This window comes from Budorcas taxicolor, chromosome 2 (genome assembly GCF_023091745.1).
Source record: "Budorcas taxicolor isolate Tak-1 chromosome 2, Takin1.1, whole genome shotgun sequence".
Lineage (NCBI taxonomy): Eukaryota > Metazoa > Chordata > Mammalia > Artiodactyla > Bovidae > Budorcas > Budorcas taxicolor.
In genome coordinates, this window is record NC_068911.1 from 176,219,944 (window position 1) to 176,245,165 (window position 25,222).

The window sequence follows — 25,222 nt, forward strand, 5'->3', positions numbered from 1 at the left end:
GATGGCTTGCACAGAAACACAGGGATTCTGAGGGATAAATGTTTCTCTCCAGTGAACAAGCTAAACTTCACAGCTCACCACTGACTTCATTAGGCCATGGTAAAGACTCACTTTCACATTTTTAGATCATTTTATTTATGAGCAGTGTAATTAATGTTTAACTTTGCTATTAATGTTAATTGCTCTCAGACCTCCAATTGTCTGTGTAGGTGTAGGGTAGATTAAAGAGGTATTCTGTATAGGTATCCCAACTTCTAAAGTAATGTTGAAACAAATTTGGAGAATGTTTCAGGTTATGAAAAATCAGTTGCCTGTTCTTAAAAGAACTTACGGCCATCATCTTGTAATTTTGTATGTATATTGAAATGTGATAGTTAACACATTTATCAACAATGAATCGGAAAAATTGTGATACTGAATAATGTTTCTGAAGCTTTATAGGAATATGTTATTTAAAAGTGCTACATTCATGGTAAAGATAATTAAAACAATGAGTTTTTTTCACAGAATTCCAGGTAATTTTTGATTTGTGGATCCAAGGAGGATATAGGAATATACATGAGTCTTCTATGGTATTAGAGAAAACTTTGTAAATAACCTTTAGTATTTTAATCTTTATGGGTTTGCATAGAGAAGCTGTATAAAGCAAAGCATACTTATATACCTCATGGCCTTATACCCTAGAAAATGAAATATCACTTTGATTATTGATTTCTTTTTTTTTAATACTCACCAAAGAGTTAAACAGTCATGGCATCATTTTTCACACTTGGATTCAGAATGGTAAGGAGGTGTTTGAAGGACTTAACAAAACTAAAGCTACAGAATTTTCAACAGCTGCTCTGTGGCCATAGTGATACTAATCATAGGCTGCAGAAAGGTAGCTAAATTGTATCCTTGCTGGTACACCTGCCCTGCCTTAGAGCTGTGTCACAGCTGAGAGCAAGACTGAAGCACCCACAGGTATGAGGTTAAATGAAATGAGCAAAGAGAAAGACAAACACTGCCTGATTTCACTTACACATGAGAGGCACGAAACAAAAACCCATAGCTTGAGCGAAGAGGTAGGTGGTTGCCAGAGCAGTAGGGATTGGCAGAGGTGAAATAGGTGAAGGGGGGGTCAAGAGGTACAAACTTCCAGTTACAAAATAAGTAGGTTATGGGAATGTGTAACGTACAGCTTGGAGAGCACAGTCAGTAGCATTGTACTGACTTTGTAAGGTGACAGAGAATGACCGGGCTTACTGTGGCGGTCATTTCACAGTATATACAAAAGTCAGGTCGCTGTATTGTTCACTTGAAACTAATATTGTGGATCAGACATACTGAAAATGAAGACTGAAGCTCAGAATGATTTGGAAGAAAAGTAAGCTTGTTTTTAAGAAGAATCAGAGAGCTTCAGTAGTAAAAAAAAAAATGGTATATTCAGAAGAATAATGCATTTAGAATCCTTCAGAACTATAAATACAGAATGGCCTCTGCTAATCATTTTGATTCCACATGAAATAGAAGAGATAGCCCATGGCTTTGTTTTCTTCACAGGGTGATGACAATGTTGAATTATTTTAACACGTCTAACTTTGTATGTTTCAGAAGTTGGACTTTTTAGAGTCTGATAGTTCCTGTTCCTCCCAAGCACTTTTGAAGAGAGAACTCTCTGCTGAAGAGCTGTATAAGCGACTCGAGAAACTCATTATTGAGGACAAGGCAAATGATGAACAGATCTTTGACTGGGTAGAGGTATAAAGACTAAAGATTCATGGTCTTTTATAAAGTCAAGTAAAAATATTCCAAACATAAGCCATTTTTCTGGATCTCTCATTAGTTTAGTATATACACTACATTTTACCATTCAAAAATTTGCATTTCTTTCTCATGTTCTCACATTTTAGATACTATCCTGGATAAAATTAATAAGCAATATGTAATTATTATGAAATGTGCTGGCTTACCTTTTCATAACATACCTTAAAATCTTGTGTTGTAGAGTCCGTTGATCATGTCTATATTTAATTTGTTAGTGTATTCCTTTAAATATTAACTTTTGTTTATGTAGATGTGTTTTATTTGTGCACATTTTCATGAAATCATATACTAATCCAAGTTGAAAGAAAGCCATAGGGGGCTGATCTCGTTCTCTCCGTCTTGTATAACTCTTGTTTTGTAGTCCTTCTAATGGGTTGCTGTTTCTTTAACCATTTCCAGGTGTTGAGAAATCATGAAGCTTCTCATAATTTTTTTAACCTTTTTCCCCTCCTGTCTTTGGGATAGTCTATCACCTCACCTAATTGGGAATGTTTTTTTAAGTAATGTATAATAGCCAATAGAATATATCCCTGACTCCTCCTCTTGGTTCTTTCATTCCTTCTTAAAATCTTGATATCCAGGCCCTTGTCTGGTTATTCCCATACAGACATACCCTGCATTTTGAACGTGCATCTCGAAGTGACACGTGTAAACTGAGCCTGATCGTCGGCGGTGGTCCAGCAGTACAGAGTTAGGTGGCACTTCAGCGTTCTGTGTTTCCTCTTCTGACCCTGTGCTTCTGGCAGACACCACAGTGAACCCAAACCTCTCCATTCAGTCTTGTAGGGTCCACTCATTAACATTCTACAAGTTACTCACTTCTTCCATGCCAAACTTATACGTTTGATTTTTGAGCCAAAATAGTGTTTTAAACATTTATTTCTATTTAGATTTATCTTCTTAAATTAGACACTTCTTTAAAAGTCTTGTCAGGACATTTTGGATTTAACTTGGTCATCCATTTTGCTTGCCATCTTTTTCACTCTGTGTCTCTTTCACTTTGCATTTGATTAGTATGTCAGCTTTGCCCTCACTCAAGTTATGGGGAAAGTGTGTGAGTAGAGTAGAACCAAGGACGAAGCAGCATACTTTTTAGGACCAGATCTCATCGCCGTCCCAGTGGACATTTCAGCTCTTACCTTGTTTATTATTTCACATCATTCCTACCATCTAGTTCATCTTTTCATCTTGCCTGCAAGGGAATACCTATTATATTTTGTCAGATGTCTTGCTAAATTCTGGAAAAGTTAAAGCTCTTTCCATCGGAGCTGCCATATGGTGATCGTATCAGAAAAGGAGAGGAGGTTAGTTTAGCATGACTTGGGTATCTTTGTCCTTATTTATTCTTAGCATAACCGTCTCTTTCCTCTGTAAGACTTTAAAACCATTCATATGGTAGTTTGTTGTAGATTTTAGGATAGAATTAGTATCAGGCTTTCTGGTCTGTTATTGACCTCAGATACCTTCTTTTATGTTTTAGAAGTCAGGTCAGTATTTGCATATTGAACATCACTCTCTTTCATTTCAGCAGTTTGGTCTTTTATTTCTCATATATTGCCAAATGATGCTGTTGTTACCTCTTCATCCATGTTGGGCCCTATTTTCTTAAATAGTAGTATTTATTTAGCTTATCCCAGACGGACAATTATTCTCCTTAAAAATAAGACAAAGGGTAAATTTTAATGAATGTAAATAATACCCAATAAAGGTGAATTTTAAAAAAGGATCAAGGAAACAGCAACATCACAGTGGTCACTAAGCGCACAGGACGTCTGAGGTGTTGCTGTACATCTGATACTACTACTGTACAGTAATCTGACTTTGCTTATCATTTCCAGTTAGCAGGCCCATTTTCCTTATTGTTCTTGCCCATTTTTGTTAACATGTTTGCTTCATCTTTAGTGTTCTTGATAACTTTTCTTCATGTCTTTTCTGTTCTTGAATACTAGAATTAGTATTCAAGTCTGGCTTTATTTGGTAGAAGAGATACACAGTTCATTTCTTTGAAATGGAAGAGACAGTCACATGGCTTCGAAGTGTTATCATCTATCAGTAATTACATCTAGCTAATTTGTTTTTCTCTGACTCTACTTGAAATCTGATCCTTTGGGGATTTTATACTCAGCTGAAATAGCTCTACAACCTGTTTATAAAGTATTGTTGAGCCAAAGAGTAATGGTGTGTTTTTATTCTCTCATTTATTCAAAAATAATTGTTCAGACTTCGCAGAAGTAATTTCCAGGGCTAGACCAGCCTTGCCTTCAGCCTGTATGTTATTTAAAGAGGTACACGAGCATAAACCATATAAAACATAGACCATTATGAGATCTTTTCTACGTAGCTCTTACCCCACGTTATTCTCAGCCTAAGCTATTAGCAATATCAGCACGTTTCTGTCCTGTGGGACGAGATGAGTAGCGAAAGGTGGCCTGGTCCTCTGTATTCAGCTCCGCCAATATCCTGCAGAGCTAGCCATCTGACTTGTTAACCCCTCTTAACTCTGATTTCAAGAAACCACCAGTTCCTCCCAAGTGATATATGTGAGGGTAGGTATCAGTAAAGAGAGAGCTACTGGTTAATCTACATCATTCCTAAAATTCATAAACATTAAACTGATCTCTAAATACCTTTGAAATTCTTAGCTTTCTAACACATACCTGTGGCATTTAAAATTTTTTTCCTAGCCAGTTATTTTAAAAATGACTCTTTGAGTAGAAAATACTGTGCTGTGCTATGATATTCTAAGCTCTGAAAAGAAGCTGAGATAAGCATTAATTCTGTTCATAGTCATAAGAAACATAAACTCTGGAAAATGTTTGAAACACCTGCCTAGAAAATGGCTGCATTTGTGTGTTTTCTCCTTTTGCTTCTTATCTGGTTGGTGTAGTATTGTATAGCAAAAAGATAAGATCTTAAGAGAAATAAACTGAAAAATAAGGTGGAGGTTCATTTACTCTATTTAACTTACCTCAGAATACATGTTTTTGCCATCCTCAGAAAAGAGGAACAGTTATCTCACCAGTACCTGAGGTATTTATTTGAGGTAATTCTAGAAATTAGCCTCTAATTCACGTTGAAATTAAGATGAACAGGCAGTGTTAGCACACCTAAACGAAGTTGCGTGCTGCTGAGCAAAGTGGGCCTGAAAATGCTCTGTCGGTGTGGAGTAGCTGTCCTTTCAACTTTGTAGATGTGGATAGATCATCTTAAGATGGCTTATTTATTGAAAAGGGAAAATGCTTTCAAACAGTTGCATTTCCTAATGTATCTAGTACACAGCACTGTTTAACTGAATGAACAGAGGATATGGAGTGGTCAGCTCCCCGGAAACAAAATACTGCTACGTGGAACACTTTCAGAAAGAACTGATGAGAGTCCCAGTATTTCCTGGTGAATCAGAAGACTAATTTTTACTAAAAAGTTGAACGTGATCTCCTGTGCCCTTAGTGCAAGATGAAGCCTGGTTTAGGGGAAAATAATATCTCTGGTGTGCCAAGGGTACCTTTAACTATTCTATTTACTTTTGATTGCAGGCTAATCTAGATGAAAGCCAGATGAGTTCACCTACATTCCTTAGAGCTTTAATGACAGCCGTCTGTAAAGCAGCTATTATAGGTAAGTAGTATTTCTGAAGGCAACATCTGAAAATCCCCTGTATGTCAGCTGCTGACGATGTGGGTCAGGGTTTACATTGCCTTTAACAGTTGCACTATAAAGCTTAGTTTCTGTGCCAAATGAATCCCCTTTCTGTCTACAATGCCTGGCTGTCTTGGGCCGCGGCACAGATAGCTGCTCTGCCTGCAGCGAGCCCGGATGTGAGAGCTGCTGTGGGCCTTCTGTTCCCCAGTTCAGCAGGAAGTTGGTGCCTGCTCCTAAGGTTGTTTGCTGTGTGTGACTTTTCCTTTACTTTTCACCTCCAACATTCAAAGGATCCCCTGCCTTCCATTCACGAGTTAAAATGAACAATTTGAATATTCTTGTCCAGTGTCACTAATCTCAAAAGAAAAGCCACTTTATGTAAATTCATGTATGGGGAAAGAAAATACCGGTTATTTCTCCTGTTTTATGTTGACCTGATAAGACAATCTTATTGAATGTTTATGAATTACACAGATAGATAGGATTCAGATTAGTAGAGACTCTAAATGGTCCAAGCTGCACGTAGTTTTTACTAATATTTAATGAGATCATCCACTTGGCCTTGGATTAAAGTCCACATTTCTGTCACTGAAATAGAAAAAAAAAATTTTCAGCTGAAAAGTTGTTGAGAATCATTATAGAGATAGCTTCACAATTCAAGATTTTCTGTCAGATGAAGTTAAACACCTGGCGTTGCTTGTCACTGCCACAGCTGGCCCTCATCCTGCTGATAATGGGCCTTCCCTGGTGGCTCAGGCCTCCTGCCTGCCAGTGCAGGAGACGTGGGCTCCGTCCCTGGGTTGGGAAGATCCCCCGGAGAAGGAATAGCAACCTACTCCAGTATTCTTTGCTGGAGAATTCCATGGACAGCCTGGCGGGCTGCAGTCTATGGGGTTGCAAGAGAGTCAGACAGGACTGAATGGCTAAACAGGAACACCTGCTAGAAATAATGCGACAGTTGTGACCCTCTCACCCTTCTTAAGAGACTTAAATGAGCTCTGTTTAATTTCTCTTTAACTTCCTTTTTAATGTTTTCATGGTTTGGACTGTCACGAGACCGCTGTCCCTGTTTAATTATGACTAAAGACACAGAACCGAGCGCACTGCTGCTCTTGAGGGAGCCCAGCACTCCAAATACATCCCCCTCCATGTTTTTGTTAATTTGTTTGTTTCGGGAAGAATTTCACGTATTCTCCTGGTGGTCTAGTGGCTGGGACCTCGCCCTCCAGTGCAGGGGGTGTGGATCCGACCCGATTGGGGAGCTAGGATCCCACATGCCTCACGACCAAACAACCAAAGTATAAAACAGAAGCAGTGTTGTAACAAATTCAGTAACGTTGTGTTGTTTTGTTTTTAATTAAAATTTTAGAAAATTTGGCGTTTCCAAACCTTTACCTCAGAACCCCTTGGTTCCTCTTTCCTCGCAGGGTCATGTATGTCTTACTGGTTCAGAAAACTGAAAACAGCTGTGTGTTAATGCTCAGTTCCTCTGTGTCTTCCAGCCGACTGTTCGACCTTCCGAGTGGACACTGCTGTTATCAAGCAGAGAGTGCCGATCTTACTCAAGTACCTAGACTCAGATACAGAGAAGGAACTGCAAGCACTTTATGCACTTCAAGCATCAATAGTAAAACTCGATCAACCTGCCAGTAAGTCTCCCTCATGCTACAGTTAACCCAGCTGAAGGGTGAGGTTTATCCAGGCAGCACTCGAGAGACGGTTTGATGGGCTTTAAACAGTGGGCAATAGCAGCATCCCGAGTGACAAAACTCAGCCTGTAATTTTGATAAACATGAATGTTTTTAAGTGGTTGACTTTTATGAGAAAATGACAAGAAGACTAGTTATATTATTCATGCTATCTGAGGAGATTTAATCCTCATTCTCAGGCACATCTGTCTTATAAGAATCTCTGCCGTGATGGAGCTGTATCTGTCATGCAGTACGTGACAACCATGAACCACTCGTACCAGTCAAGCACTTAAATGTGGCTACTGTGACTAAGGAGCTGAACTTAAAATACTAAATGTCAGTAGCTCCATGTGGTTCAGAGAAGGCATTGGCACCCCACTCCAGTACTCTTGCCTGGAAACTCCCATGGACGGAGGAGCCTGGTAGGCTGCAGTGCATGATGGGGTCGCTAAGTCGGACACAACTGAGCGACTTCACTTTCACTTTTCACTTTCATGCATTGGAGGAGGAAATGGCAACCCACTCCAGGGTTCTTGCCTGGAGAATCCCAGGGACGGGGGAGCCTGGTGGGCTGCCGTCTGTGGGGTCACATAGAGTCGGACATGACTGAAGTGACTTAGCAGCAGCAGCAGCTCCATGTGGTTAGCGGCTACCCTGTTAGACAGTGCAGGTCTAGGGCAGGTGGCATTAGCGTCTGTGCAGTACAGTTTTTCACCTTCTTGGACCCCGGCCTTAATAATGAAAGACGGAGATACTTGTCAGAATCCTCAGATACCCCGCAAAGACATGAAGGCATTTTAGACTAATTTTCAGTTAAGAGTTATAGTTAATTCTGGCTAACCAGACAAGCAAGTTAACCCGAACACCCAAGTGTTAGTGATCTGGTAAATTAATTGAATTATATTAAATCTTGAAAATTCAGTTGAAACTTCTGAAAGTGGACAGTAAGTATATGGCTATTTCAGAGATAGCACTGAAGTAATTCTTTGGCATTTCCTTAGGTTGTGACTTCTGCAAAGTTTTTCCTCTTGGCTAGTGGTGTTAAATCCCTTTGGGAAATAAAGGGAGGGATTGGAACAGTCCTCGGAATGTAACTGAAGAGATATTCTGTCTATAAATCTGTCCTTTTTAAGACAATAATATAAGCTAAGTTTCCATGATGAGAGTAAAACAGAGGACTAAAATTGCCCAGATCATCTGCGCACTGAACGTAATGGCTATCATTTCACTGGATAAAATCCAGATGAGATAGTTTCTACCCATGTTTTTCATATGAAAAACATCTCTTCATTTTGATAGCAACATTCGAGGGGAGAAGGTACATTCTGCCTTTTCCTCCCAAAATTTGTAAAAATTAGACGGTTTTATTGTAAAATCTCAAAGAAAATGTATCAAAAGGAAAGTTTAAAAAATTATTCTTGTACTTTTAAGTGTTTAGGTTCAAAACTGTATAACATCAAACAGCTCAGTAATATCAGAAATACAGTAACATCAGAAAACAATTCAAGTTGAATAAAGTAATAGGAATAAGAACTAGTTCCGACTGCCTGAATCTTTTCACATTCTTTAGACAAGCGGCTTTGCTCTTAGGCTGTCAGGAGCGGGTGTGATGAAGTCTCATGGGTGCCCCGACCCCGACGGGGCGTCCTGCACAGGACTTCCTTTCCTGCACTGGATGGGAATGCTGCCTTATCGCAGCCGCAGTGCCCCCAAACCGATGGTTTCCTTTCGCCTCCTTGCAGACTTGCTACGGATGTTTTTCGATTGCCTGTATGACGAGGAGGTGATCTCTGAGGATGCCTTCTACAAGTGGGAGAGCAGCAAGGACCCCGCAGAGCAGAATGGGAAGGGCGTGGCCCTGAAGTCGGTCACGGCGTTCTTCACGTGGCTGCGGGAAGCAGAAGAGGAGTCTGAGGATAACTAAAACTTCAATACACAAAACGAAAGAAAAGAAACAATTTAAGTATTTTTTTAAAAAGTTTCACGTCTTCGCCAATCACAGTGCAGCAAGGCCAATTCTCGCAGAAACCCCCACGTGTGCACGAGTGGGAGAGGGGGAAAGAGGAAAAAAAAAGGTGATCATGGAGGAAAAAGGTACTGGAAAAAAAGTAAACTTCAAACCTGAGGGCGGGAGCACTAAAACCAAAATACATGTATTATTTATAGAAAATATTTTCTGTTTTAATCTTTTCTTTTTAAACGAGGACTCATACTTTAAAAAAAAAAAAAACACATCTGTTTAGCAAAAAAAAAAACAAAAAAAAAGTTGAAAACTTTTAATTTATTTTAAGGACTGCAAATGCCAGTGTAATTTTTTAATTTGCAGTTTCTGTAAACAACTTGTATAATAGAAAAGCAGAGAAATAAATTTCCCTCCCCTTCAGATGCACCTCACGTTTGTTTTAAAGCATAGTATTTAGTCCAGATTTGAGAAGGTTTGGGGTGAACAAGGTAAGAAAGATTTTTTTTTTTTTGGCATCAGATCTTTCTGCCTGCCTCTCAGCTTGCTTCAGAAAATAAAAAAATCACAATAGTAATCAAAACATACATAACCTTGGAACAGAAAGAAATGCTGTGGACCAGAGAACTCCAAGAATTGTTCAAAAAAAAAAAGTGCTACCCTGGGAAAAGTACTCTTAATACTTTTGAAATCTTTAGAGCAACTTTAAGGCTTGTAAATACATAGAACAAATATTTAAAAAAAAAAAAGAAATTGACTCAGTACTATTTCTTTTCACTTTCAAAATATAAAGAACAAAATAAAGGCAAACATTGCAAGTTTAAAAGAAAGTAAAGTGACTTCTCCTTTTGACAGCTGCTGCATGTGCGCCCATCTCTGGGAGGTGCCGTCTGGCTACGTGTTGTCTGATCCAGACCGCTTCTGAGGGCTTGGCGGGGGAGAGTGTGTGTGTCTGTGTGTCTGCAGTTGGAAAAGGCAAGCTACTTTGTGGGCAAAGGAGGGCACTCGTGCTTGGGTGGGGGAGCTTCTCTGAAGTCCAAGGGATGCTTTTTTCCAACACCAAGCAAAAATACATCCCTGGTAGAAACAAACCCAGCGGCACTGTTGTAAATCCCTGAGTGTTCCATTGTATGTATTTGGATTAGGGACACTACCGTTTGAAACTACCAATACCAGTGATTTTTAAAATCATCACTACCTCCAATGCTTAAGAAACCCAAAGATGTCTTTTAAAGAAACCAAAATTAAATTACCCTTCTTAAAATAAGAGAGCATGTGGTTTAAAACCAAACCAATACCACGTGTGAAAATCACATTTACCCCAACTTCAAATTCATGCAAGCCATTCTGGTGAGTATAAAGTGGACTGTGGTTTGGGCCTTTGCTTCTCTGACAGATATTGGAGTGCTATGCTGTGCTTCGTGTGTGTTGGAGGGGGTGGGCAGGGGAGGGGTTTTCTCCCTTTGATGAAGTTGTTGTCTCTACAAGTGGCTTTCCATTTCAATTATTTGTAGGCCATCACCCTACAAATGTCTTTATGAAGAAAGCTGGGCTGCTCCCAAATATGCAGCCTTGTATTTTGTATCTGAATAACCAAAGAGTTCTGGCTTCTATCTCTGAAGAAATGCTCACGTTAAGAGACTTGGCGAGACTTGTAATGTACAAGAACAAAATTTTCCATAGCAGTAAAAAGTTCTCTCTCTCGGATTGTAGTTGAACACAATACAGGATCCCCCTGCGTGGGCCCACAGAGCCCACTGTGAAGTGGCCGAAGGCTGTTCTCCAAGAACCGAGTCCTGAAAGTCTTGTGACAGGCAGATGACAGCCGCTGTCATAAGAGGCGAAGTCTGCAAAGCTGTTGCAGGGTCTGACCGCAGGCTCTGCCTGGGAGCCCTCCATTGGAAAAAGCAACTTGATTCTATGTTATTTTGAGTTTTAACAGCTGCCAGGACCAAAGTGCAGAGGATTCTGAGCCAGAAATCTCCTGACTGTGATGTAGTTTTAGGTGTTGGCAGCACTCACAGGGTGTGGGGGTGGGGCCTGCCTTCTGGAAATCAGTGGCTGTTGTTTGCAGGGGTCTAGCCAAGAAGGAACTTCGGGTAGCAGTGATAACCTGTTCACCAGTACTTCAGATGTGGACAAGTGTAAGGATTGGAGGAGGAGGAAAGAGAAGAATATCAGGGGGAAAATAATTCAAGGGTTGAGAAAAGCTTCAGCTATATAAACATCTGTAGTACAGTAACAGAAATAAGTGTCTGCAGTCTCATTTGTAACATGAACTGTGATAAGGAGACTCCAAAGTAATTTTTGGGTAACTTGTGGCTTTATATACAGAATGTTAGATGGGATTAGCAAGGTTACTAATGGCAAAATATGAGCAAAGTGGGATAATTGATCCACACTTGTACCAGTTGAAATCCAGAAACACCATCATGACTCTTTCTCTACAGTTTTCTTGCTTGAAAGCAAAGTTTGCTGGTGTTTGGTTTAACGTAATAGATGACATGGGCAGCGCTGACTTGCCTGCAGCTCTTTCGCTTTGGGACGAGGTCCATTAAGTTCACTGATGAAGGTGCGTTATGCCTGTATTCAAACCAGCTAACTTACAGTGTTTCATTAAGTTTAAATGAGTTTTTTTCCCTTTCTAGCAAAAGAACATGATTCCAGTTTTCAAAATAAACTCATTTTAGTTCTTGGAAAAACCAACAAGCCAGTTCATAGCTGCATCCTGAACTTGTCTCATTCAATAGATATTTACTGAGCATCTACTCTGTTCTAAGTGCAGGAAATATAACTGAATAAGACAGTCTTTACTCTCATGGAAGCTCACATTTTTTATGGAAAATGAAAGAATTTTACATGTTACATCAGCGCACTGACCCACTAAGAAGTGTCTGCCTTTATTATGCTGGCAGATCTTTGATTTGGTTTTTGTCTTCTCTTAGCATTTCAAAATACATTGTAGGTTATTTACAATTATTAGCCCAAAGATAGTTTTATCTGTTCTAGAAACTCTCTTCAAACAAATTATCATTATGGGTTTTTTGACATTTTTTTCTTTCGAGTGGCTCCATTCCAGTCAAAAGGATTCTAAGCTAGAAAAAAATAGTCTTAGGCTAGTGGATGTAATTCTGTGGTTTCATTACTTAAGTTTTATTCTTTTTTTTTTTAATTTTCTTTTTGGCTGTGCCATGCAGTTTGCAGGCACTCAGTTCCCCGACCAGGGACTAAAGCCTGGCCATAGCAGTGAAAGTGCAGAATCCTAACCATTAGACTACCAGAGAATTCCCTAAGTTTTATTCTTTAAAAACCAAAGGTCGGGGGGAGGATCCGGTTTTTCAATTTCCAGCACGCTATTGGCCTTTATGCACTCCTGCATTCCCCATTTTGAAGAGAGGAGCATTTTTTCGTTCCTTTTAATTTTTTTTTTTTTTCCTTATTGAGATATAGTTCACATACTATAAAATACACCCAGGACTTCCCTGTTGGTCCAGTGACAAAGAATCCGCCTGCCAAGGCAGGGGAAATGGGTTCAGACCCCGGTCCGGGAAGGTTCCGCGTGCCACGGGGCAGCTAAGCCTGTGGGCCACAACCACTGAACCTGTGCTCTAGGGCCTGGGAGCCACAAGTCCTGAAGCGCGCGCAGCCTATAGCCCGCGCTCTGCAGCAAGAGAAGCCACTGGAATGAGAAGCCTGTGCCCCACAGGGAAAGAGGGCCCCCGCTCAACCTAACTAGAACCCCAAACACAGGGACAAAAACCCGGTGCAGCCAAAAGTGAAAGATCTTTTAAAGCCACTCGAAATTTACTGGATTCACCACTGCAGCCATCACTACTCTCTGAACTGAACATTTTCCTCAAGTCAAGAAGAAACCTGTAATCCTTGAGTCGTCTCTCCTCATTACTCTCCTCAGCCCCTGGGAGCCGCTTACTCTTTCTGTTTCTGTGGATTCACATGGATGGAATCATACATTGTATTGCTTTTTGTTTTGACCTTCAATCCAGCATTTAGCAGATGATCAAACCTCACAAGTGTTTGCAACATCAGGAACCTGACAGTTTGATGTAGACCCTGATTTTTCTGTCTTCTTTTTTGTTCTCCGTCACTTCTTTAGATAAATCTTGGCGATATGTTCACAACCATCAGCTCATTCGGAACAAGTTCCTCACGACTTCCTTTTGTCACTCTGTGAACTAGATCTACATGACGTGGGATGTCCAGCATCCTAGCACTGGCAACTGGGGTCTGGTCGTTTAGACCTCTCATTCATTGCTACTTGAGTCATTTTTCGTTAGGGTTGGAATTCCTGCCTGAATTCGAGGCTACTACGTTTCAGGTTTTATTTGTCCTCTCCAATGAGGCACATTTGGACATAATGGTTGATTTCCTGAACAGCTTGAGGCTGCTTACTTGTCGTGAGAGTAAAATTACTCATTAAGGAATTGAACTGCCTTGAAATGGAGCCCCTCCTCACTAGGGCTTCCCTGGTGGCTTGGACAGGAAAGTGCCTGCAGTGCGGGAGACCTGGGTTTGACCCTTGGGTTGGGAAGATCCCCTGGAGAAGGAGATGCAGCCCACTCCAGTACTCTTGCCTGGAAAATCCTGTGGTTGGAGGAGCCTGGTAGGAGAAAGTCCATGGGGTTGCAAAGAGTCGGACATGACTGAGTGACTTCACTTTCACTTTCCTACTCACTAGTCCCAATTTATTGTCTTATAGATGATTACCTTTCCTATTCAATACACTTGAGCTCCGTAAGTCTCAACATCCTCCAGGAGGTTAGGGAGAGATCCAGTATGTGCTCACTAGCTTCAGATGCCACGGGTACCCTCAGAGGGAAACTGATTACCCGTTAGTATTAGGATTACCGCCCACCCCATGCCCCAAAAGACATCTTTTGTGTTACCAAATCCTGAGGTCCTATGTCAAAGAAACCACATGCCAAGTTTTCTTTTTAAAAATGAATGCATTATTTGAAATAAGTTTAGGCTTACAGAAGAGTTTCAAATCTAGTAGCTTCCCATGTACCTTTCATCTAATTCCCTGTTACCATTAATGTCTTCCATTACCAGGGGCTTCCCTTGTGGCTAAGCGGGTAAAGAATCCACCTGCAATGCTTGAGACCTGGGTTTGATCCCTGGTTTGGGAAGATCTCCTAGAGAAAGGAACAGCTACCCACTCCAGTATTCTGGCCTGGAGAATTCCATGAACTGTACAATCCATTTGCTAAGTTGGACACGACTGAATGACTTTGACTTACATTACCAGTGGACCTTTATCAGAACTAAGAAGCCAGCATTGGTACATTGCTGTGAACTAAACTAGACTTTGGGTTTCACTACTGCCAAAATCACCCCAGATGGTGATTGCAGCCATGAAATTAAAAGATGCTTACTCCTTGGAAGGAAGGTTATGACCAACCTAGATAGCATATTAAAAAGCAGAGACATTCCTTTGCCAGCAAAGGTCTGTCTAGTCAAGGCTATGGTTTTTCCAGTGGTCATGTATGGATGTGAGAGTTGGACTGTGAAGAAAGCTGAGCACCTAAGAATTGATGGTTTTGAACTGTGGTCTTGGAGAAGACTCTTGAGAGTCCCTTGGACTGCAAGGAGATCCAACCAGTCCATCCTGAAGGAGATCAGCTCTGGGTGTTCTTTGGAAGGAATGATGCTGAAGCTGAAACTCCAATACTTTGGCCACCTCATGCGAAGAGTTGACTCATTGGAAAAGACCCTGATGCTGGGGGGGATTGGGGGCAGGAGGAGAAGGGATCAACAGAGGATGAGATGGCTGGATGGCATCACTGACTCTATGGACATGAGTTTGAGTGAACTCCGGGAGTTGGTGATGGACAGGGAGGCCTGGTGTGCTGCGATTCATGGGGTCGCAGAGTCGGACACGACTGAGCAATTGAACTGAACTGCCCTTTTTGTCCTTTTTCTTCTGGATGCAATCCAGGACACCACATTGTGTTTAGTCATCACATATTCTTAGTGTCCTTTGGCCTCTGATAGTTTTTTAATCTTTCCTTGTATGTCATGACCTTGACGTCACTGCTCAGGTATTTTGTAGAATGTTCCTCAGTTGGGTTTGTCTGGTGTTTTTCTCCTGATTGTTGTTTTTCAGTCAACAGTTGTGTCCAACTCTTTGCAACCCCATGAATTGTAGCACGCCAGGCTTCCCTGTCCATTACTATCTCCCTGAGTTTGCTCACATTCATGTCTGTTGAGTCAGTGATGCCATCCAACCATCTCATTCTCTGTCGCCTGCCCTCAATCTTTGCCAGCATCAGGGTCTTTTCCAATGAGTCAGCTCTTCGCATCAGGTGGCCAAAGTATTGGAGTTTCAGTTTCAGCATCAGTCCTTCCGATGAATATTCAGGGTTGATTTCCTTTAGGATGGACTGGTTGGATCTCCTTGCAGTCCACGGGACTCGCAAGAGCCTTCTCCCGCACCACATGATTAGACTAAGGTAACGAGTTTGGGATAAGAACACTTTGTAGGTGAAGTGCCCTTCTCACATCGTAACGGCGTATGTGATGCTCCCGTGACGTCACTGGTGATGTTTCACCTTAACTGTGTGCTTATGGTGGCGTCGGCCAGGTCTCCACTCCAAAGTTAGCTTTTCTTTTCCCCTTTTCTTACTCTGGTCTGTTTGGAAGCTAGTCACTAACTATCATTTCAGATTCATGTATATTTATTTTATATTTTGAGTTATAATCCAAAACCACATTATTTTCTCACATAGATTGTTCCAGCTTTGGCCTTGGGAGCACTTTTAGGTTGATTGATGTGTTTCTTTGACGTTTCTTCATCTGCATTAAGTGCATTTTAGAGCACTTTGTGACAGTACAAGAAACCTCTACCTATACAATCAGCCATTCCTTCTGGGAGCCTTGCTTTCTTTTAAGAGAATGGCGTTTAGAAACCAAGGTCTGGGCGTTGGGTGAGCTCATTACTACTGGTGTGTCTGCTGCTCGTTTTGCTGGCACTTTAAACTCTTTCTTTTTACTGAAGGTGAGATCTTGCTAGATTGACAGGAACACTATAGCTTTTTAAAAATACTGCTTCATTTTTTCTGGTACTCAAAAGATTCCATCCTATAGATGCTATAACTATGTTTTTGCTCATTGTACATAGCGGGGAGAAAGGACTGAAAATACTCCCTCTCTTTCCCTGTGATGATGATTTAACTTTCCCCTAGCTAGCAATATTCAGGCAGTCTGTTGAAGTGTACCATCCAGTACAGTGTTAAAATGTTGCCTAGATGACTAACTCAGTTAAATAATAATAATGGAAATTAAGTAACCAGAAGTTAACTGACAGTGAAAGTACTGCATATTGAAACTTGATGAGATGCAGCTAAAGCAGCACTTTGAGGTAAATGTAAAGCCTTAGATTTATCCAGTAAACATGAAAGAGTTAAACAAATTAGGCTATCAGAGGAGTCAACTGGGAAAAAAAGAAAGAGGAAATGTTAGCTGCGTGGGTAGCAAGAGGTCGTACAGAAAGAAGTTGTAAGCCATAGTAGAAAAGAGATGTTGACTGGCATTGGGATATTTGTGTTCTAATGCTAATACTACTGTTCACTGGCAATTTGTCCAGTCTCACTTGTATGGGCCCCCACTGTCCTCACTAAAAAGTTTACTCTCAGACTTCCCTGGTGTGGTACAGAGGATACGAATCGGCCTGCTGATGCAGGGGACATGGGCTCGATCCCTGGTCTGGGAAGATTCCATCTGCCGTGGAGCAGCTACAGCCTGTGCGCCACAATGACTGAGGCCCTCTGCCTGGAGCCTGCACTCTGCAGCAGGAGCAGCCACCGCGGTGAGAAGCCTGTGCACTGCGGCAAAGGGTAGCCCCTCTCGCCACAAGCCTTTGAGCAGCAACAAAGACCCAGCGCAACCAAAAAAATAAACTGTTTACTCGTGCCACCCATATGAGCACATCCAGAATCACTTTCAATACTGTTTCCCAAGCTTAACAATGCATTAAGTCTTGGTGAAATATGATATTATTAAACTTTTTGAAGAAGTAAGAGTCATGTACGGATGTGAGAGTTGGACCATAAAGAAGGCTGAGCACCGAAGAATTGATGCTTTCAAACTGTGATGCCAGAGAAGACTCTTGAGTCCCTTGGACTGCAAGATCAAACCAGGAGATCAACCCTGAATATTCACTGCAAGGACTGATGCTCACACTGAAGCTCCAGTACTTTGGCCACCTGATGTGAAGAGCCAGCTCACTGGACCAGACCCTGATGCTGGGGAAGATTGAGGCCAAGGGAGAAGGGAACGACAGAAGATGAGATGGTTGGATGGCATCGCCGACTCACTGGACATGAGTTTGAGCAAGCTGCAGGAGATGGTGAAAAACAGGAAAGCCTAGCGTGCTGTGGTCCATGGGGTTGGACATGACTGAACAACAATAAGACGATCAAGATTTTCTGAAATTTTGTAAACAAATGACTATCCAGCAGTTGAACTTGTTCTAGCAGTGATTTCCTTCCTGACTCTTCTGAAATATTTACCTCTTATTGATAATATGTCTTCTGACCAGGTCCTAGGAGACCGTCTTTGGCAAACCTCCAACAGCACTCCTATCTGACTGCTTCCTAGGACGTTGAGTACTGCGGCTCAGCACTGCTGCATGGTAGATTCTCCTGGGAGTTTTCAGAGGTGCAAATCTTGGGACTCAACCCCAGGGCAGTTGCTTCCGAATTTCTGGAGATGGAACCTTGGCATCATTTTGTTTTTAAGTTGCCTGCTGCTGCTGCTGCTAAGTTGCTTCAGTCGTGTCCAAGTCTGTGTGACCCCATAGATGGCAGCCCACGAGGCATCCCCATCCCTGGGATTCTCCAGGCAAGTACAAGTTGCCTAGGTGACCATTGTGGAATGGTGAAAATAACCTGATTTGCCAAATAGTTTAGAGAACAACTTATATTTTCAAGTATTTAAAACATATTTTTCTACTACAAGGTGTTGGTTGCACACATAAGTGTGGCATTACAAATGGCACATGTTTTGAAAATACAGAGCTATGGAAGGAGGTAATGGGTGCCCTATATAAACCAGGGGATTAGGGTATGCTTCCTTTAGGAAGAGAATTTTAAACTGAGAAGTCTAAAGAATTAAACAGTTATGGGATGGGTTCAAGTGGACAAAATCATGAGTGCAAAGGAGATGCAGGGTATATTTGAAAAATGAAGCAAGAGTGCCAGGGATGGTGAGAGTTCATTCTCACATGCAAAAGTAGAATTTGAACATGTCCTATGACAAATTAATCCAGACAAACCCTTTCTGGACTAAAGGATGAAAAGTACTTTTTGAAAATTGCCTTATACTGTCAATTCAGTAGCATTTGCTGGAGACCTACCATCATTGGTTTGTGTGTGTGCTTTCTTTCTTTTTTTTAAAATAAGTTCTCACTTAGGAATGGCAGTACTTTTTCATCATTTAATGATCCACAGCCCCAAAATTTAGCAACACGGTGGACTGTAATAGCTTCTGGCTCTTTGGAAAGCAGTTTAAGTTTATATCTAAGATTACTGCTGCTGCCATTGTTTAATCACTTCGGTCGTGTCCGACTCTGTGTGACCCTATGGACTGTAGCCCACCAGGCTCCTCTGTCCATTAGATTTTACAGGCAAGAGTACTTAGAGTGGGGGCCATTCCCTCCTCCAAAGGATCTTCCTGACCCAAGGATCAAACCCAGGTCTCCTGCATTGCAGGCAGATTCTTTACTGCTGAGCCACCAGGGAAGCCCATATCTAAGATTAAGGTCATTGAAAGTATGGACCCTAGACTGGCAGAATCAGTATCACCTCTGAGCACATCAGAAATGCCCATACACAGACCCTAACCTACTCAACCAGAATCTGAAGGAATGGAAGGAGCCCAAGAAACTTTTAACAAGCTCTCAGGCACACTGAAGTTTGAGAACTACTGCCTAAGGAACACTTTCTATCCCTGCCAGTTTACAAAGCTCTTCACCAAAAGCTAACTAAAAATAAGGGCTATTTGTAAAACATTTCAGTTCAGTTCAGTTGCTTAGTCGTGTCCGACTCTTTGCGACCCCAGGAACTGCAGCACACCAGGCTTCCCTGTCCATCACCAACTCCTAGAGCTTGCTCAAACTCATGTCCATTGAATCAATCATGCCATCCAACCATCTCATCCTCTGTCATCCTCTTCTGCCCTCAGATTGCCTGGCATCAGGGTCTTTTCCAATGAGTCAGTTCTTCGCATCGGGTGGCCATATTATTGGCGTTTCAACTTCAGCATCAGTCTTTCCAATGAATATTCAGGACTGATTTCCTTTAGGATGGACTGGTTCGATCTCCTTGCAGTCCAAGGGACTCTCAAGAATCTTCTCAACACCACAGTTCAAAAGCATCAATTCTTCGGCACTCAGCTTTCTTTATGGTCCAACTATCACATCTATACGTGACTACTGGAAAAACCATGCCTTTGACTAGACGGACCTTTGTTGGCAAACTAATGTCTCTGCTTTTCAAATGGTGTCTAGGTTGATCATAACTTTCCTTCCAAGGAGTAAGCGTCTTTTAATTTCATGGCTGCAATCACCATCTGCAGTGATTTTGGAGCCCAAAAAAATAAAGTCTGTCACTGTTTCCGTTGTTTCCCCATCTATTTGCCATGAAGTGATGGGACCGGATGCCATGATCTTTGTTTTCTGAATGTTGAGCTTTAAGCCAACTTTTTCACTCTCCTCTTTCACTTTCATCAAGAGGCTCTTTAGTTCTTTTTCGCTTTCTGCCATAAGGGTGGTGTCATCTGCATATCTGAGGTTATTGATATTTCTCCTGGCAATCTTGATTCCGGCTTGTGCTTCATGCAACCCAGCATTTCTCATGATGTACTCTGCATACAAGTTAAATAAGCAGGGTGACAATATAGAGCCAAGGAGTACGTACTCCTTTGGAACTAGTCTGTTGGAACCAGTCTGTTGTTCCATGTCCAGTTCTAACTGTTGCTTTTTAACCTGCATACAGATTTCTCAGGAAGCAGATAAGGTGGTCTAGTATTCCCATATTTTTAAAGAATTTTCCACAGTTTGTTGTGATCCACACAGTCAAAGGCTTTGTTGTAGTCAATAAAGCAGATGTTTTTCTGGAACACTTTTGCTTTTTTGATGATCCAACGGATGTTGGCAATTTGATCTCTGGTTCCTCTGCCTTTTCTACATCCAGCTTGAACATCTGGAAGTTCATGGTTCACGTACTGTTGAAGCCTGGCTTGGAGAATTTTGAGCATTACTTTGCTAGCATGTGAGACGAGTGCAACTGTATGGTAGTTTGAACATTCTTTGGGATTGGAATGAAGACTGACCATTTCCAGTCCTGTGGCCACTGCTGAGTTTTCCAAATTTGCTGGCATATCGAGTGCAGCACTTTCACATTATTATCTTTCAGGATTTGAAATAGTTCAACTGGAATTCCATCACCTCCGCTACCTTGTTCGTAGTGATGCTTCTTAAGGCCCACTTGACTTCCCATTCCAGGATGTCTGGCTCTAGGTGACTGATCACACCATCGTGATTATCTGGGTAGTGAAGATCTTTTTTGTACAGTTCTTCTGTGTATTCTTGCCACCTCTTATTAATACCTTCTTCTTCTGTTAAGTTCATACCATTTCCGTCCTAGAAATAGAGCCCATCTTTGCAGGAAATGTTCTCTTGGTATCTCTAATTTTCTTGAAGAGATCTCTAGTCTTTCCCATTCTGTTGTTCTCCTCTGTTTCTTTGCATTGATCACTGAGGAAGGCTTTCTTATCTCTCCTTGCTATTCTTTGGAACTCTGCATTCAGATGGGTGTATCTTTCCTTTTCTCCTTTGCCTTTATCTTCTCTTCTTTTCTCAGCTATTTTAAGTCCTCCTCAGACAACCATTTTGCCCTTTTGCATTTCTTTTTCTTGGGGATGGTCTTGATCACTGTCTCCTGTACAGTGTCATGAAAACACTTAGGCTTTGTTTTCTCATCTGTAATAGAAAAATACTAAGCCCTTTCTACATCTGCATGACTTGGTGTCATCTAATTCAGTCTTTGCACCAGCCCTTGGGTACATATATAAGGTGGTACTGCTTGCTTTCAACAGTAGGGATCTAAATGCCACAGAAGTTTTGTACCTAGCAAGCGTCAGCACTGAGACTCACAAACTGGTTTTTTTTGGAAGGCAGTAATTTCCCAGATATATTCTATCTCACCACCAGAAGTCTTTATTCTACACTTGGGAAAATGGTATAGTGGATATTCATTGGACTATTGGAATTGGAAAAATACAGTCTTTCATGCAACCCTGCCTGGGTTGTTTAAACCTCGTTTCCTCATCTGTAAACACCATCCACCTCATAAGGTTGTTTTGAGGATTAATTAAAGAAAAGATAAAGCCCCCAGCATTCTGCCTGGAGCACCTGGGGCCTGTCCGCCTTGTGTCCAAAGTTCTTTCTACCACATTCTACAACCCTAGTCATCAGTTCAGTTCAGTCGCTCAGTCGTTTCCAACTCTTTGCGACCCCATGAATTGCAGCACGCCAGGCCTCCCTGTCCATCACCAACTCCCGGAGTACACTCAGATTCACATCCATCGAGTCCGTGATGCCATCCAGCCATCTCATCCTCTGTCGTCCCCTTCTCCTCCTGCCCCCAATCCCTCCCAGCATCAGAGTCTTTTCCAATGAGTCAACTCTTCGCATGAGGTGGCCAAAGTACTGGAGTTTCAGCTTTAGCATCATTCCTTCCAAAGAAATCCCAGGGCTGATCTCCTTCAGAATGGGCTGGTTGGATCTCCTTGCAGTCCAAGGGACTCTCAAGACTCTTCTCCAACACCACAGTTCAAAAGCATCAATTCTTCAGCGCTCAGCCTTCTTCACAGTCCAACTCTCACATCCATACATGACTACTGGAAAAACCACAGCCTTGACTAGATGGACCTTAGTCGGCAATGTCTCTGCTTTTGAATATGCTATCTAGGTTGATCATATTGATTAGACACCTGTAATAACATTCCACAGAGTTTTTGTTACTTTGAAGACTGAATTGTAACTTCAGCCATTATATCAGCCACTTCAAACTTAAAGGACAGCTTTTAAAACTTACCCTCCTCAAAATGATAGAAAACTCTTGGCATTAACACTTTTCAGATCTCTTCAAGGAGCTAGAAACATTGACTCCAATTGAACACCAGAGGGCTAATGACATCTGGGATAGAGGCTCTCAAACTGTGAATGGCAAAATTAATGGATTTCATCCAGCATTGTAAATATATATATTATATATATATATATGCACACACATACATATATGGGGGGAGAATTTATGAGGGTAAATGTTCTTTTGTAAAGTTTATTTGGTTTGTATATTCTGATATATGATCCTTTATCCAAAACAATTGGGATCAGACGTATTTTAGACTCAGAATTTTTCAAAGTTTAGGAAGAAGTGTTTGAGTTTGATGATTACTAGGATGAATGGAGTTAAAATTATTGTCACCGGTGAGTAGAAGAAAGTGCAGCACTGCAGAGGAGGATCCAGGGTTGTTACTTGTCTCTAAACCAGCGTCTTGGCCTCAGGAAATAAATAATAAAAGAAAAACCATTAAAGGGGTAGCGGTGGTGAAGTGATATTAAATGTTTTCATCAGCCTCCATTTTTTTTTTTTTTTTTTTTTTGGCCTAATAGTATAAATTGTTCTCTTGCCATCCCTTTTCAAGCTGCAACCAAATTTGAGAGTCATTTCCAGTCTTCCTGGCTGGAAACCAGAAAAGTCAAGTGACCCCAAGTCCTCCTAGAACTGTACCTTCTTAAGAAACCAATCTCCAGCCAGGCTTCTGGTTACTTTTGTGTGAAATTATAGAAGTAATTGGCCTTGATTTGTGAGGAAAATAAAGACAGACTTGCTAGGAACAGAAACATCTCTCCCCACCAGACAATCAAGAATTATTCTTCAAACATCTGTGTTAACACGCAGTAGAATGTGAGTAAAATAGGTGGATGCTCAACCTCATGAGGCAGTGTCATAGCTCTGGTCTGGGATATTCCTGGAACCTAAAATTGCTTCAACTTCTATCCTTATGCCTAAATCTCCAAGGTCACATTATTTTGTTTTTCTATACAAAACACGACCTTTTAGCCTAACAGACTGAAGTATCACTTAGTGAAGGCGATGGCACCCCACTCCAGTACTCTTACTTGGAGAATCCCAGGGACGGGGGAGCCTGGTGGGCTGCCGTCTGTGGGGTCACAGAGTCGGACATGACTGAAGTGACTTAGCAGCAGCAGCAGCGGTGAATAGCAAAAAAAAAAGAATCTATTGCGTTGACAACAGGCCATGAAGTCTGCAAAACTTGCTAAAGTTTCAACAGGGACTTGGCATCTGAAAAAAATGGATGTTTTTGTTGAAAACTAGAGATGCTGCAATTGCATTTTGGGGCTTTTCTAGTTCACAAAATCCTTCATTTCTTCATGATTCTGGGACTCCTGAGTCATTCCTCTAACCTTGATGGCCCTGGACAGAAGTGTGAAGTCATCACAGAAAAGAGCACATTTACTCCTTTTCTTTCTCCTAGGAGCTCCTCCTCTACGCAGACACTCAGAGTTCTTATACTTCTGAGCCCTGACTATGCAATGGAAGGCTTTATATTCTCAAGTTCAGAGGTTAAAACAATGAATTATCAATTATCAGTTTGAGGTCTACATGTTAGCTCTCCTTAATATTAGCATTTTTAAAGTACTTTAGAAGAGAGTGAAGCTTAAAAGGAATGAATGGTGCCAACTTCAGGGATTTTGATTTCAGTGTGAGAGGTCTCTTTTTACAAGAGGGTCTTACTGACGCTTTGATCATAACCTCCAGACACTCACTCCATGAGAACAGAGCTGCTCTTCCAGTTGCCAAAGTTTATGTTCCCTCCAGTGTAGAATGTCAGACAGCCTAACAGCTTAAGTAAAGGGTACAAAAATCATCATGTAACTCAATTCTCAACAAACACAACTCAATGATGTTTTTACTCGTATAGCTCAAAGAAAACCAAATGAGATAAACTATAAAACCATACCCCCATGGAGTCTTAACTCAGATGCGGCTAAGCATAAAAATCAAAACCGACCAGATGTTACATTTAGCAGAGGTAAAATGCCTCAAGCAATATACGTGTCCAATAAAAACTTCAAGTCCTTTTTTGTAAGTGAAAAAACACCTTCAGACTGAAGGAAATGGTAGCTTTAGTGCCTAGCTGGGGGTGGGCGTGGCATCTGTGCAAATACCTCTGTGCACAGGAAGAATTTTGTTTCAGGGTTCCCCCCCTCAGGTGCATGTGTTCTAAAGAACAGAGTAAGTTGTGTGTGTGTGAAGCAAAAAATCTGTGTAAAGGTGGAACCTAGTTTGCTCTTATCTGTGTCTGCTCCTTGTCTGAGATGGGGGAAAAGACATTTTCGGGAAAAAGAAAGGTAGGATGTTTCAAGCAAATAAATACATAAAAATGGAAGTATTTTTAAAAGGAGACAAAAGATAGAAACGGTGATGAGATGACCCCAACTCCTTGTGAAAATGTTTAATGGGACACCAGGATGCCAGGGCATTGGTAATTCCATTGGGACATTAATGGTAACACTCACCTTGTAAGGAATTTGTGGTTGTGGTGACATTTTTATATAGCTGGCTCTGGGACGGATGGAGTGGATGGCTGTGCCTGGGAAAGCTGGTGAGACAAAGTGCTCATGGCAACGCCGGAGCCTGAGGACTTAAAATGGTTTCATAATAAAATCTTTACAAGGACAGGCACACGGCATTCGACTGCTCGTCACACTGCTCTGAGTCTCAAGGCTACTGTAGTGTTTACTATTTCTCTATATATTCAGTAACCAAACCCCCTCTACCCCCGACAAAACACCTACTAGTTTAGATACATCGAATTTTCCCAAAATCGACTTTGAAAAAGTTCTAACGTTTTTCAGCAGTAACGTACATAGCCTAAGCACGCTGGTACTAACGTAAAGATGACAATTCGAAGGGAATTCCCTTTCCAATCCCGACGTTTCCTCCTTGAGGACACTCCCTGCATATGTGGATTAGGGAGCCCAGGAAGACCGCTTCATTGACTAGAAAAGCAACTT

The 25,222-nt window shown here is 41.4% G+C and overlaps 1 protein-coding gene across 1 annotated transcript in view; it reads left to right on the plus strand.

Moving 5' to 3' along the window:
- The window catches only part of EIF4G3 (eukaryotic translation initiation factor 4 gamma 3), a 359,681-nt gene extending 349,808 nt beyond the window's left edge, over positions 1-9,873 (plus strand). The window contains exons 33-36 of the mRNA XM_052636017.1: positions 1,594-1,740; positions 5,340-5,421; positions 6,948-7,094; positions 8,879-9,873. Of these exons, the coding sequence (XP_052491977.1) occupies positions 1,594-1,740; positions 5,340-5,421; positions 6,948-7,094; positions 8,879-9,060 (558 nt within the window). The 3' untranslated portion in view covers positions 9,061-9,873. The remainder of the gene's footprint in view (positions 1-1,593; positions 1,741-5,339; positions 5,422-6,947; positions 7,095-8,878) is intronic.
- Positions 9,874-25,222: the final 15,349 nt, after the last annotated feature.